General features: G+C 34.7%; 1 protein-coding gene across 2 annotated transcripts in view; it reads left to right on the top strand.

Moving 5' to 3' along the window:
- Positions 1 to 11,386, top strand: part of LOC109594124 (T-box transcription factor TBX20-like) — a 55,860-nt gene extending 44,474 nt beyond the window's left edge. The window contains exons 5-6 of one of the 2 annotated variants that reach the window (XM_020009307.2): positions 9,456 to 9,532; positions 9,948 to 11,386. In XM_020009307.2, the coding sequence (XP_019864866.1) occupies positions 9,456 to 9,532; positions 9,948 to 10,401 (531 nt within the window). In that variant the 3' untranslated portion in view covers positions 10,402 to 11,386. Of the gene's footprint in view, positions 1 to 9,455; positions 9,533 to 9,935 lie in introns of both variants that reach the window. The other variant, XM_049966582.1, reaches the window with a different exon arrangement.
- Positions 11,387 to 16,349: the final 4,963 nt, after the last annotated feature.

The raw sequence follows: 16,349 nt of genomic DNA, 5'->3' as shown, positions 1-16,349 counted from the left end.
TCTTCTACATATACTGAAGATATTTTTCATACCATTCTGTAGATAATATGTTTAGATGTTGGTATTAACCATTTTCAAACTCCAGACATCACCATTTTAAGTTAACAAACGTAATGATGGAAATATTTTTCGTTCACGAAGGTGATGCTAAAGCACTTCTATACAAGCTGAAGATATTTTCCATAATATGACTAGTAAAAATGGTTCAGGTAATGTTCTATAACCATTTTGTAGATATTGGTATTAACCATTGTCAAACTCCAGACATCATGAATTGTAGTTAAAAGTTTAATAATGGCTTGCAAAATAATTTCCATTCACCAAGGTCTTGCCAAAGCTCTATAGAAACTTGGAAATACCTTGTTGAATGGAAATGATTGATTTCAAAACTATCATTAAGTTTTCAACTTGAAGTGGTGATGTTTGGAGTTTGACAATAGTTGATTTTAACATCCAATTAGTTTATCTACTTAAAAATAGGAATTAAAAGATTGAAGGATGTCCTTCGTGGACATTTTATGACTTTCGAAAAAACATGCCAGTGAAGAATTAGAAATGTCATGTATTAGCATAATTAAGAAATCCATAATTTTTACGTTAATGACTCTGAATTGTTTCCACCAGAAACAAAACATGTGCCATCAAAATAAAAAAAAAACAACAATGAGCGTATCGCAATGTGTTTGGAGGCATCAAAAGCGAAGTACACGACACAATTAATCTCATTAGTGGCCAATGAAATAATTAAGTGGTTATAAATCAGGATAATTGGCACGAGCTGACGTGCATTGTATGAAGAAGAAGCATTCCAACGTGCTATTTCGGGTCGCCAGGTCCAATAATAGACGACAACTGTCACAGAACTCATCATTTCCTCAACACCTCGTAGTGTAAATTTTCTATTTGGGAAAACGAGAAAAAAAATAACGCGGGGTACTTGTTAATGTGTGGTCGACGTTGATGACCCGCGTTTGAAAAACAATGCTATTCGCAGTTAGTGATTTGGTAAAATTGTCACCGGAGGCCCCGGCCGACATTTATTCACCTATCAGCGCCGCGATCTCTGGGTGGGCCCGTCGGTTTTTTGGCACCGCGCCAAAAACGCTCGACGTGGCCCGCCTGATTGAGAGATCGTTATTGTCGGCCGAAACGGTGTTTCTCTTAATCCGGGGCGATGTATGAATTATATTGTCGCGTCTTCGCGTTTATGATTAAAGGTGCCACGTGTGCACCTCAACGTGACCGAAATTTATGTGCGACTTTCTAACCATTTGATCCCGGCCCGACACCTACATGTGTCGTTCCTCCTCCTCGTCTGTCGGTGGGATCAATCATAAAAAAAATTTAATTGGGTTTTTTTCCTGTGACGCAGAAGACGGAAGCTTTCGGGGCGCTGGCGGAGCTTTTTCATAAATCAGACGCGACCGTCTTTTTGAATGGACCGAGGCGGCGGAGCCGGGGACGTTGATTTGCGACCATTAGTTGCGACTAACGTGCAACAACTGGTGGCATGTGTTACGGCCGGAATGATTAATACGTGTATTTTGAAAATAACTTCTTACCCATCGCACGCCTCTACAAACAACCATAAATATTGTACATTTGTCATTTAACTGCACAATATTTTACAAGCGTTTAGCGGCTAGGAATATTTTACAATTGGACCATCGAAACAAGCCACGGAGCTGGCGGTATTCGCGTGAGGCGAGAAGAAAGCGAAAAATGGACGTCGCACATAAATTATCGGGTCGCACATATGCTACGTTTTAATCATACGAACTGAGGACGCGGCAATATTTTTACATCAACAGATTCCGTTCTGCTAGAGGATTAATTAAGGTGCATCCGAGTAAATTAATTTATAAATAGACTTTTTTGAAGGTTATTTTTGTGGTTTTTATGATTGATTATGTTGCACGGCTGGAATGGGCAAAATTAGAAGAACGGCGACGATTTATATTAATTATATCTTCTACAATGTCGATGATGTCTGCTGAAATACGGGTAACATAACAAGATTATTATCAAACAATGAAGGCCATATGGAAGTCATTATTATTGAATAATTCATTATTTTGTCTGTTTTATAATTTTTTGTGGTTTTAGAACATGTAATATTTTAATAAATGTAGAAAACTTTGATATAATTATCCAGATAATGATCAAATATTGGATGTTGTCCAGATAATTTTGATACCTAAATCTAATATTTAGTGTATTCGTATATTTTAGGGGTTTTAGAAAATTAATATTTTAATCGATATCGGGAAAATTTTCCAAAATTGATAATTTTATATAATTATCCAGATAATTTTGACATGTTCAGTATGGTTATCTCTATTATTTTTGATAATAATATAAAAATAATAGAGAAATAAAAAAAATTGTTTGTAAAAACAAAAGTTTGATTTGATTATCCAGATAATTATCAAATTGTTATATAATTATCAAGATAATTGTTTATTTTTTATAATATCCGGATATTTTTGACCTTTTTCAAATAATCATCAATTTTTGATAACACTGAAATTACTATTTTCTTCATTTGATTAGTTGGAGAAGATATAAGATAGAAACTAATTCTAAAGAATATAAAAATATTATGAATTAAAAAAAATAAAATGAAATAAAATAATTCTGATAACAAATATAGAGAATAATAAAGCACAGAAATACTTAAAAATATCAAAATTTGATATACTCGTTCAGATAATTATTTGTGATACAATTGTCTAAATAGCCATCAATTTTTGATCAAATTAAAATTATTATTATTATGTTCATTTGCATAATAAAGAAACTGTAATTCTAATACATAAAAAATAAATATATTAGAATAATAATACAATTTTAATAACAAATAATAATAGAGAAAGAAAAAAAAAAATAATTATACGTAAAAATATCAAAATTTGATATAATTATCAATTTAAGATATAATTGTCCAGATAATTATTTATTTTTGATATTGTTCAGATAAAATTGATATCGTCCAAATAGTCTTCAATTTTTGATAAAATTAAAACATGTTCATTTGTATAATATGTATAATCAGAAACAAACTGAATTTCGAAAAAATAATAAAATATACTAAGTATAAATAATAAAATAAAATCATTTTAATAACAAAAAATAAAAAAAATATATAATATATGTAAATAATAATAGATAAAGAAAATAAATATCTCTAAAAATATCAAAATTTTACATAATTGTCAAAGATAATTATCAATTTATGATAAAATTGTCCAGATAATTATTTATTTTAAATAATATTCGGATAATTTTGATATTGTCTACATAGTCAAACTATTATTTTGTTTATGTTTAGGAAAATATGTAATTTTAAGAAATAAATAAATATTGTAAACTTATACAAGTAAAATAATTCTTATAACAAATAATAATAGAAAATATAATATAATATAATATAATTGTCCAGATAATTATCCAATCGTTTTATAAATATTAATAATTTGATTATTTTTTGATGTTATCTGGATAATTTTGATATTGTCAAATTATCATAATTATCAATTGATAAATCTTAAAAATATTATTTTTTTATTGTGTATTTAAATATGATGAAACTGATATTCTAACAAATAAATAAAATAATTCTGAATATAAATAACAATAGAGAAAGAGCAGAAGTAACTATCTCTATAAATATAATTGGTGATATAATAGAATAATATGATAATTTACTATTTTTTATGTTATCTCAATAATTTTTACATCTTAACTTAAATTGATTCTGATATAGAAGAAAAATAAAGAAAAACAGAAATCATTATCTGTATAAATATATAAAATTGATATAATAATCCTGATGATTATCAAATTATAATATGATTATCCAAATAATTATCGATTTTGAAATCCGTGTAATTTTATTATTATCCATTATTAATCATGTTAAACATAATAAAAAAATAATTGATAATAATTATCTGGAAAATTATCAAAAATGAATAGAGTTATCCAGATAATTATTAGTTTTTGGTATCCATGAGATTTTGTACTGTGTCAGCTGTAACAATTAAACATTTCGTAGTACATAATGAAGACAAAGTTGTTTGAACCAAATCGAAATTGAGAATGATAATTCCTGCAGCCTCTTGCACGGAACACAAAAAGCAGTAAATCATGTTCCTCACAAAAGGCGCCATGCTGCACACATAAAAAGAAAGACCATGAGCCAGCCCATTTAATATGCTCCTTCTGAATAATATCGTATAACCATCGCGCATTTAATATACGACCATTGAGATGTTATCTAATTAAATGATTACACATTAAGTGCAGGAATAATTCTTGTCTCCGGTAATTTATATATGAATTCAAAGGGATTTCGGTGCGGAATAAATTATGTGTAGCAAGGCATTAATTGCGTACGTTGGATTTGACGGTTGAAGTAAAGATGTGACACGCCCGTGTATTTATAGAGTGTATCGCCGCCGCGACACGACGAATTTAGGGGCTGAATCTCGTTCGTAACATAAATTGGAGATTTTACAAAAAGCGAACAAGATTTTCGCTCGCATCGCGACAGAAATACCGCCCGGGACCGTCGTTCAACCCTAATTAAACGTTTTACATTGTGTTCGGGCCGAAACGGCACCCGGTCTCATTATCGGAAAACAACCTCACGGCTTTGAATTAATTTGTTAACGCCCCGCGGCGGTGGGTTTTTCTCGGCTCCAAAACATAGGGCCACTCGGCAAAACGTATTTGACGTGGGTGGCTTCCGCCCCCCGTTAAAAACGAGCGAGTGAACGTAAAAAGGAAAAACGACGAAAGTGGATGATGCAAAGAGATGGTGCGGCCGTCCTTGTCGCTCGCGCTCCTCCACACCGGAACGTGTTAAAGTGAGAGATGTTGTGATATATGACGATACGGCGAGCGGTAGCGCCGGTCTTATGTGCTAAGGTGTTTTATATGCTTCTTGTATGCTACGATCATGAAAACTGCTTGCTCACGGCCAAATTGCTCCCGGTTTATTTCGAGGAACTGAATAAACTACGAGATCCAATTTCCTTCTCGACGCTCCCTCTCATGCCGGCTTCGCCGGTGCCATCATTGGCTCAAAAAATTGCTCTGGCTTAATTGTCGTGCCACCTCACACAAATTAGTTTGGTCTAGCAGTAGTTCATCATCTAAACAATATTTCGGGCTTTCTCTTCTTCACCTTCTTATACGATCAGACCTTCTATTTATTGTAATTTATTTCTATGTTTGGTCTTTAATAGTTTCTGAATAAAACTATGAGACCCAAATTCCTTCATAACGTTCCCATATCCCGGCTTCGCCGGTACGACCATTGACTCAGGAGATTCTCCGGTATAATTATTGCGCTACCACACACAAATTAGTTTCGTTCACCAGTAGTTTATCATCAAAAGAATATTTAACGTATCTTCTTCTTCATCTTGTATGATCAGACCTCTTTTTATTGTAAACAAGTAGTACCATTTATTTCTATCTTTGTTCTTTAATGGTTTCTGAATAAACTAGGAGATCCAATTTCGTTCACAACGTTCCCCTATCCCGGCTTCGCCGGTACGACCATTGACTCAGGAGATTCTCCGGTATAATTATTGCGCCACCTCACACAAATTAGTTTCGTTCAGCAGTTGTTTATCATCAAAAGAATATTTAACGTATCTTCTTCTTCATCTTGTAGGATCAGACCTCTTTTTATTGTAAACAAGAAGTACTATTTATTTCTATTATGTCTGGTTTTCTATGGCTTATGAATAAACTACGAGACCCAATTTCCTTCACGACGTTCCCCCTATCCCGGCTTCGCCGGTACGACCATTAGCTCAGAAGGTTCCTCCTGTATAACTATTGTGCCACCCTACTCAAATTAGTTTGGTTTAGCAGTAGTTCATCATCAAAACAATATTTAATGTTTCCTCTTATTCATCTTTTAATAGTTTCTGAATAAAACTATGAGACCCAACTTCCTTCACAACGTTCCCATATCCCGGCTTCGCCGGTACGACCATTGACTCAGAGGATTCCTCCGATATAATTATTGTGCCACCCTACACAAATTAGTTTCGTTCAGCCATAGTTGATCATCAAAACAATATTTAACGTATCTTCTTCTTCCCCTTGTGTAATCAGACCTGTTTTTATTGTAAGCAAGTAGTACTATTTATTTCTGTTTGATTTTCAGTGGCTTCTGAATAAACTACGAGACTCAATTTCCTTCACAACGTTCCACCCATGCCGGCTTCGCCATTACGACTATTAGCTCAGAAGATTCCTCCGATATTATTATTGTGTCACCCCACATAAATTAATTTGGTTTAGCAGTAATTCATCATAAAAACAATATTTAGCGTTTCCTCTTCTTCATCTTCTTGTAGGATGAAACCTTCTATTTATTGTAAACAAGTAGTACTATTTATTTCTATGTCTGATCTTCAATGGTTTCTGAATAAACTACGACATCCAATTTCCTTCTTCACGTCCCCCCATCCCGGCTTCGCCGGTGCCACCATTGGCTTGGAAAATTCCTCCGCATAATTATCGTGCCACCCCACACGGGAATCCCTGTCACCCGGACGCCGGTGGTTAAAAATGAAATACGCACCGTTATATCCGTCGTGCCCACGGTAGGGATGGCGGTTCGTGTGTTTGGGGCTCGTTAGCGACTTCCTAACACATTGATGTTGTGAAATGTGTCATGTTAACTCGCGAGGCATCCGAAAGAACCGCAGATAGTCTCCTGGCAAAAGGCAATCAGTCACTCGGCAAGAACATCGGCATCATATGTCTTGCCACACACACGCGTCGTGTGAAATGTCCTGTCTCATTTAAAAACTATTATTTATGTTCGCTTTTGGTAGGTCGAAACGAATGAGCGGACTTGTTTCGACGGCGGGGAATGCTACTTCGCACGGTTCATTTCCAACTGCCCTGATCACGATGTTTAATATTACTTCTTCCTGTATGACCAGCATTTCCCTTTATTCTAAGTAAGCGATACCATTTAATGTTTAGAATTTTACTTTGATGAGTATAAAGGGAAAACAACAAATCAACAAAACATATTTAACTCTATTTAATTTTTGTTCTTTCTTATCTTTTTGTATGACCACACCTTCCATTTACAGTAAATAAGTAGTACTATTTAATGTTTGATTTTCAATAGCTTCTTTAACTCAATTCCATCCGATGAGTATCAAGTCTATCATTAAAACAATATTTAATTTCTGTTCTTCTTTATCTTATTGTATGACCAGACCTTCCTCTTACAGTAAATAAGTAGTACTATTTAATTTTATGTTTGGCCTTCAATAGTCTTTTATTTCAATACCATTTGATGAGTATCAAGAAAACACAATATTAGTTTGGTTTATTAGTAATCCATCATTAAAATAATTTTTAATTTTTTTTTTCATATACTTGAATAACCAGATCTTACTTTTATTGTAAATAAGTAAGATAATAAATCTATGTTTGTTTTTCATTAGTTCCTTTATTTCAATTCCATTTGATAAGTATTAAGAGGAGATGATAATTTAGTTTGGTAGTACCACTTAATTCTACGTTTGATTTTTAGTAGTTTTTTTTTTATTTCAATTGATGAGTGCCTAAAGAAGACAGTAGCTCAATATAAATATAATATCTAATTTTTCCCCTTCTTATGATCTTTTATGACCAGACCTCCCTTTTTATAATTAGTACCATTTAATTCTGCGTTTGGTCTTCTATAGTTCCTTTATTTCAATTCCATTTGATAAGTATTAAGAGAAGATGATAATTTGGTAGTACAATTTAATTCTAATTTTAATTTTTAGTAGTTTCTTTTTTTTCAATTGATGAGTGCCAAAAGAAGACAGTTGCTCAATATAAATATAATATCTAATTTTTCCCCTTCTTATGGTCTTGTATGACCAGACCTCCCTTTTTTGTAAACAGTACCATTTAATTCTATGTTTCGTCTTCAATAGTTCCTTTATCTCAATTCCATTTGATAAGTATTAAAAGAAGATGATAATTTAGTTTGGTAGTACCATTTAATTCTAAGTTTGACTTTTAATAGTTTCTTTATTTCAATTGATGAGTGCCAAAAGAAGACAGTAGTTCAATATCAACATAATATCTAATTTTTCCTCTTCTTATGATCTTGTATGATCAGACCTCCCTTTTTTGTAATAAGTACCATTTAATTCTATGTTTGGTCTTCAGTAGTTCCTTTATTTCAATTCCATTTGATCAGCATTAAGAGAAGATGATAATTTAGTTTGGTAGTACCATTTAATTCTACGTTTGACTTTTATCAGTTTCTTTATTTCAATTGATGAGGGTCAAGAGATGACAGTAGTTCAATATCAATATAATATCTAATTTTTCCTCTTCCTATGATCTTGTATGATCAGACCGCCCTTTTCTTTTTTCTATGTTTGGTCTATCAATTGTTTCTTTATTTCAATTGATGAGGGTCAAGAGAAGAGAGTAACTCAATATCAATATAATATTTAATTTTTCCCCTTATCAATTTGTATGGCAAGACCTCTTTTTTTGTAATTATTACCATTTAATGGTATCTTTGGTCTTCGATAGTGCGTTCATTTCAATTTTGTTTGATGATGTACCAAGAGAAGCCTATAAATTATTTTTCTTTAATGGCAATCTATCAACAGAACTATATTTAATTTTTTTCTTCTTCATTTTTTTGTATGATCAAACCGTCTTTTTATTGTAAATAAGTATCACCATTTAATTTAATGTTTTATCTTCAATAGTTCCTTTATTTAAAATTCATATGGCGAGCATCAAGAGAAGACAATAAATTAGTTTGGTAGTACCAATGCCCCAACCACATTATCCAAACGTCCGCCATAAACAACGTGAATAAACAAACAATGCATATAGTTTGAGAAATGCCATCGTATTAAAGTGACTGATTGAAATCGACAAGCACATCCAACGTCGTTTGTGGTTCATAAATCTCGTACATAATTAAAAAAGCACCAAGACAAATTACCTCCAGAAAGCCCATAAATATGATTAAAACCCGCGTCAAAAATTAAAAATTAATATCTGTTACCCGATGCATTATGCAAAAAAGATGCCCGTTGATTAGCCGATGACTGTGAGTGGTCCGCTGGTATATCTCGTGTCATCTCCACGTTGATGCTGTCTCATGCATCATAGCGGGTCGTGCACACGGGGTGCCCCACGGTCCGTGGCATTCCAACCATTCTCCACTGGCAACTGTCACTCCCTGCGAACGGATAATTGGCCCACCCCGGGAGTTCGACCCGGCTCCATGTCGTTCCGTTTGTTTAACGTTCACTCCTCGTGGCTGTTCATTGCCTCTTGCCAGACGTTTGCTCCGTCGTCAATGGTCGAAACAATTTCGAAAATTTACCAACGCACTAATCAATCTATTAACAATAGCGGCCTAATTTGAATTTATAATTTTGTTTCAGATAACGAAATTGAAGATTGACAGCAACCCATTTGCCAAAGGTTTCAGGGATTCCTCGCGTCTGACAGAATTTGAAAGGTAGGCATTAACATTTCTGAATACCATCAACACCTTTGCACCGCACGTCTAATAGACCCAGATTTGTGAGTCGGAGATTCAAATATTCGATAAGAATGTGTAATGTGGAAAAAAAATTGAAATGGAAGGTTGATAGACGTTGGAATATTAATTAATGACCGGTTATTTGTTTTGCTTGGAACGTATGAAGAGATTATGAAAGGCTTCAGTTTAATAATTGATAATGAATCTATTTTGTTCCCAGCACTTTAGTTTTTTCCTCCTTCTGAATTGATTAACAAGACGTTGCTCACACACCCACATTATTAAGCTGTTAAGTTGGCGCAGCCCAAATATTTATTCACACTTCACACTCCGACGCCCCAGCCGATTTGGTGGTGATCTCATTAAAACTCAGCACTAGTTTCTCTTACAGGGAGACGATGGAATCGATGCTGGCCGAGCAGCACTACTTCCGCTCACCGTTGAGACCGTTCGGCGAACTGGACACGCACAACAACAACCTCTCGCTGGAGGAGAAGGCCATCCTGGCCGCCAGATCTCAACTGTTCCTGCGGGCGGCGGCCGCCGCAGCCGGCCCCTACGCTCCGCTGATGGGGGTGTACGGCGCGGGCGCCTCGCAGAGCACCCCGGTACCGCCGGGCGTGCTGTGGAACCAGTGGGCCTGTCTGGGTCCGTCGCTGATCGCCGCCCAGCACCAGCACCAGCTGGCCGTGGCGGCCGCCGGCAGCAGCCAGTTGAACTCGCCGATTTCGCCGCTGGCCAGGCCGCTGGCGCAGCACAGGTACTCGCCGTACGCGCCGCCGCCCAGGTCCTCGCCCGACACGAGCCTGAGGGACGACAGGGACTCGCCCAGCAGCCCGACCTAGGGCGTACACTTGTGATATGTAGCGGAATTGTAGGCAAAGGTTGGCTGGGTCGGTGAATGGGGGTGCGGATGTTCCTAGATGGAAAAACGTTTCCGAACGCAATACTGATTTTAGTTCCTATTAGTTTTTAGACGTTGTTCTCGAAAATCATCACTAACACTATTTCGACACCGACTAAAATGGTACTAAATCCAAAATGAATGCACCTTATTTAACCGATTCACTTACACAGCCATCGTGTACATATTAACTCAACTGTATGATAAGCTAGGTATAAAATTTAAATATTGTTAAGTCACTGAAAATTGTCTGTTAAATTGACGTGTGAAATGGATGAGTTCCAAAAATATCTCTCTGTTAACCGACACCAATTAACAGATGCCAATTCATCTGACAATTTCCAACGACCTGGAGGTTCCGCTAACTTAAAAACCAGTTCCGAAACGTTGTACAATACTTGTGTAAATATCTATTTATAATTTATTACAGCCTGTAGAAATAAGAACTGTTCCATTACGTCGATCATCAACCGGGGGCATTAAGTGTACCGCATCATTTATTTTAACTTCACTTCCTTCATAAGACAAGAACCGTTGAAAGACGTAATGGCTTCGTTTGTATAAATGATTCGCTGGTAATTGTCACATATGGTAACAGCTTTTTTGACTGAAAGAAAAAGATCATTAACGTGCATCAATCATGATCAAAATTGCAATTATTTCGAGGCTTGTGTATCGATTGATTTTTAGGTTTTTTTTTTGTTGTTGTTGTTGAGGGTGCAAATACCAGCGCATGTGGTTCTAAATTATTTGTAAAATCCAGATGCAAAACTAGACCGTCGAGAGGACGGTGTTTTGTACTTCTTCTAGTTTTTGTACGTCTGGTACTCCGTGCATTAAAGTGCTGCTTTCTGAGTATAAAATAATGAACTTGTTGTGTAAAACACATAATACATATTTAATTTAATTTTATTGTAAATTTTCAAAATAAACGAAACCTTATGAAAATGACTCTTGTTTTGTTTACCAAGTAACCTATTTAAGAATGACACGTACAGGTAAGTTTTGACAAGTAACATCTTATAAACATTAGTATTGTTGTTGTGTAAATTGTTTTAAACCTTCTATTTATTGTCAATAAGTAGTACCATTTAATTGTATGTTCATCTTCAATATTTTAATTTATTTCAAATATTTAATTCTATATTTGGTCAGTGATTCCTTTGTTTCAATTCCATTTGATGAGTATCAAAAATAGACAATAAATTAATTTGGTTTAGCAGTAGTACATCCTCAAAAATATATTTAATTTTTCTTCTTTTTCATCTTTTTGTACGACCAGGCCTTCCGTTTGTTCTAAAGAAGTAGTACCATTTTATTCTATGTTTGGTCTTCAGTTATTCCTTTGTTTCAATGCCATTTGATGGACATGAAGAGAAGACAAGAAATTAGTTTAGTTTAGCAGTAGTACATCCTCAAAACAATATTTAATGTTTCTTTTTCTTCATCTTCCTGTATAACCAGACCTTCTTTATGTTGTAAATACGTAGTACCATTTAATTCTATGATTGGATTGGTCAGTGATTCTTTTATTTCAATTGCATTTGATAAGTATCAAAAGAAGACAATAAATCATTTTTTTTTGGCAGTAGTCCATCATCAAAACAATCTTTGATGTTTCTTTTTATTCATCGTGTTATATGACCAGACCTTCCTGTTTGTTGAAAATAAGTAGTACTATTTAATTCTATATTTGGTCATCAATGATTCCTTTGTTAAAATTCCAGTCGATGAGTATGAAGAAAAGACAATAAATTAGTCTGGTTGAGCAGTAGTCCATCATCAAAAAAATATCTCATTTTTCTTCGTCTCCGTCTTCTTGTGTGACCAAATCTTTCGTATGTTGTAAATAAGTAGTACCTTTTAATTCTGTGTTTGGTCTTGAGATTCTTTTGTTTCAATTCCATTTGACGAACATCAAGAGAAGACAATGACAGTAGTCACTTCTTCTTCATCTTGTTCTTCATCTTCTTGTAAGACTAGACATTCCGTTTGTTGTAAAAAAGTAGTACCATTTAATTCTAAGTTTGGTCTTTAATATTTCATTTATTTCAGTTCCATTTGATGAGTTTCAAGAGAAGACAATAAATTAGTTTGATTTAGGAGTAGTCTATCCTCAAAACAATGTATAATTTTTCTTCTTCTTTATCTTCTTCTATGACCAGACCTCCTTTTATTGTAAATAGAAATTAATTTTATTGCACATTCAAATGTAAGTAGCATAGAAAATAAATCTTATTAGATGTAATCTCACAATCAGATTATTGTTATTGTGTCAATTGTTTTAAGCCTTTCTAATCGTTGAGGAGTGGCAACTAACGTAACTAGGTGTCATCTATGACTAGCCAAGCAAATTGCCATCCTCTTCAATCCACCAAACAATGATTGATCATTCATCCTGAAATGTAATTGATTGTTCTTATAATTTGTCGCAATGCAAGGCATTAAAATAATCCGAAACGAAATCCATCAATCACTGTTCAACATCAAGTAGCCATGTAAAATAAATCCGTACGAATTCCAAAAATTTACATAAAATAAACAACACCACTTGTACAACAATTACAGATGGTTTCGTTTAGACGAAAATCCACGAACTCTCCGCTTGGTTTTTGATTAATGACAGACGTCCGAGAAGAAGGGAGAGACAGAGAGAGGTGAGATGGTCTGACTAATGTGTATTTTGATTTATGGAGACCACCAAATGAAGAAACGTCTTCGGGACATATATTGACTACAGATAATTATCATTTCTTGTAGATGGATCTTTCTCTCCCCCTTAAGCTCGTGTGTATTTTTAAACGTCGTGTTCGTTCAAATTAGACCCGACGTGGACAAGAAGTTTTATCGACCGACAACTTGTAACTTGTGTACGTTTTCTGCGCGTCGTGTGAACGTCGTGGTCGAAAATTTTCATTAAAATACGCCGATGGATTCCGTTAAATGAGTCGATAATTAGTGCAGCTGGACGCGGAGATGACGGTGGAAGCGGCGAACGGCTCACAAACGACTTGTCAGTTCGTTAATTGAAAATTAATAATTACATTTCTGCGGCCGATGCCGTTAATGCTGCTTATCGGCAATAAATGCAAAATGACATCTTCCTTATTAACAACGAACCTTCGCACACACTCGTGCACGACACAACTGGAACGTCAGGTTTTATTCATCGGGCTTCAGCATTGAACGGAGTCAAAAGGAGGAGGCGACGTCGGTGTCGTAAATTTGCGGCAAAACATCGATGATATCGCCGAAAGGACCGCGGAGCCGTTCCACACTTTAATTTCGAGCAAACACCTCCGAGAACTTAGTAGACGTGGAGCAATCTCGTTATGATCTTCATTCCATTTTCCACTATGCATTATAGATCGCATCGGGGATGCAATTCGGCCCGATAGTTCTCTCGGTTTTTATTGAATTTTTAACGACTCTCGCGTTTTATCTTGCTGGTGAAGCTTTTCCGGGGGCATAACAAACGAATATGTGGTGCCTCCGGTCTTCACGCAACCATCCAATTTGCACCTACACAAACTCGTACAACAACCGGACTGGAACATTTGTCGAATAAGAGTTTTTTGTTTAGATTAAACTCCAACATCATCCGTCATAATAACCGAAACCTGCACGTAACGTATACTTACAGCGGATTCCACAGCGACGCATTAAAGAAAACACTTTAATCATAATCCTCAGGAATCTAATTGCATGTTGTTAAGACATATGTTCGTTTATAATTATTATTAGCAGTGGCTTTTTTGAGCTACTGTCTTTCAGGCCACCCTGATAGCCGGTCATTCGATACCCGGGATACCTCTCTGGTCTCAAACGGGGATATTTATTAGTTGCCGGCCTTAGCGAACACATAAATTATATACTGGCATGGTGAAATTTTTGCCGAAAAAAAATCTCACACATCCACAAACGATTAACGGATGGATGCAAGTGCGGTTTGATTGCGCAGGACGCGTTTATCTTGCCACCATCTGATGCGTCACGTCACAAATGAAATTGATCGATACGTGAGGTGGCTCAGCTTCGTCGATTCAGATTCGTCACGCGATTAAATTTTGATGTGACAGTGGCGGTTGACCTCCGGTTGATCTATAATAATTGTACCCTGGTACTTTTCTGAGCAATATTTAAATCAGCAATGATTATCGGCTTCAAAACATAAATTGTTGTTGATATTGTGGACGACAATGATAATTAATCTTTGATAGATAGTTAGGTATTCAATACTTGAGATACCTCTCAATCTAAAACTGGGCATAACAGACACGTAAATTCCATATTAGCATAGTAATTTTCCACAGTTTCATTGAATCAGACTCACCAACTGATTAAATTTTGATGTGATGTCTTTGATGAATATCTAGTTAATCAATACTCATAATGTCTCACAATTTAAATCTGATATATTTACTAGTTTCTGGCCTTAACCAACAAGTAAATTCTATATTTGCTTGATAATTTTACTCAGCTTCGTTGAATCAGACTCACCAACTGATTAAATTTTAATGTGACAGTGATATTTGTCCTCCAGTTAATCTTTAAATATTATATACTTTTTCTTTTCTCAACAAGTATTAAATCAGCAATGATTACAACCTTCAAAAACTAAGTCGTTATTGAGAATGTGGACGAAGATGCTTATTAATGTCGTGTAAATACGACCATAATCAAGACAGTCTGTAACGAATATCTAGTTATTCAATACTCGTTATATCTCACAATCTAAAGCTAAGATATTTACTAGTTTGTGGCCTTAACTAACAAGTAAATTCCATATTAGCATGATAATTTTGCTCAGCTTCGTTGAATCAAACTCACCAACTGATTAAATTTTGATGTGACAGTAACATTTGACCTCCAGTTAATCTTTAATTATTATACACTTTTTCTTTTCTCAACAAGAATTAAATCAGCAATGATTACAACCTTCAAAAATTAAGTCGTTGTTGAGAATGTGGACGAAAATGACTATTAATGTCGTGTAAATACTTATTATTTACTAGTTTCTGGCCTTAACCAACAAGTAAATTCTATATTTGCTTGATAATTTTACTCAGCTTCGTTGAATCAGACTCACCAACTAATTAAATTTTAATGTGACAGTGATATTTGTCCTCCAGTTAATCTTTAAATATTATATACTTTTTCTTTTCTCAACAAGTATTAAATCAGCAATGATTACAACCTTCAAAAACTAAGTCGTTATTGAGAATGTGGACGAAGATGATTATTAATGTCGTGTAAATACGACCATAATCAAGACAGTCTTTGACGAATATCTATTTATTCAATACTCGTAATATCTCACAATCTAAAGCTAGGATATTTACTAGTTTCTGGCCTTAACCAACAAGTAAATTCTATATTTGCTTGATAATTTTACTCAGCTTCGTTGAATCAGACTCACCAACTGATTAAATTTTTATGTGACAGTAACATTTGACCTCCAGTTAATCTTTAATTATTATACACTTTTTCTTTTCTCAACAAGGATTAAATCAGCAATGATTACAACCTTTAGAAACTAAATCGTTGTTGAGAATGTGGACGAAGATTGTGTTAATACGATCATAATCAAGACAGTCTTTGATGAATATCTAGTTATTCTATACTCGTGATATCTCACAATCTAAAGCTAAGATATTTACTAGTCTCTGGCCTTAACCAACAAGGAAATTCCATATCAGTATGATAAATTTGCTCAGCTTCGTTGAATCAGAATCACCAACTGATTAAATTTTCATGTGACAGTAACATTTGACCTCCAGTTAATCTTTAATTATTATTCACTTTTTCTTTTCCCAAAAAGGATTAAGTCAGCAATGATTACAACCTTTAAAAACTAAATCGTTGTTGAGAATGTGGACGAAGATGATT

The sequence above is a fragment of the Aethina tumida genome, chromosome 4 (assembly GCF_024364675.1).
Source record: "Aethina tumida isolate Nest 87 chromosome 4, icAetTumi1.1, whole genome shotgun sequence".
NCBI lineage: Eukaryota > Metazoa > Arthropoda > Insecta > Coleoptera > Nitidulidae > Aethina > Aethina tumida.
The sequence above is the reverse complement of the archived record's forward strand: the minus strand, read 5'-3'. Positions and strand labels throughout refer to the sequence as shown.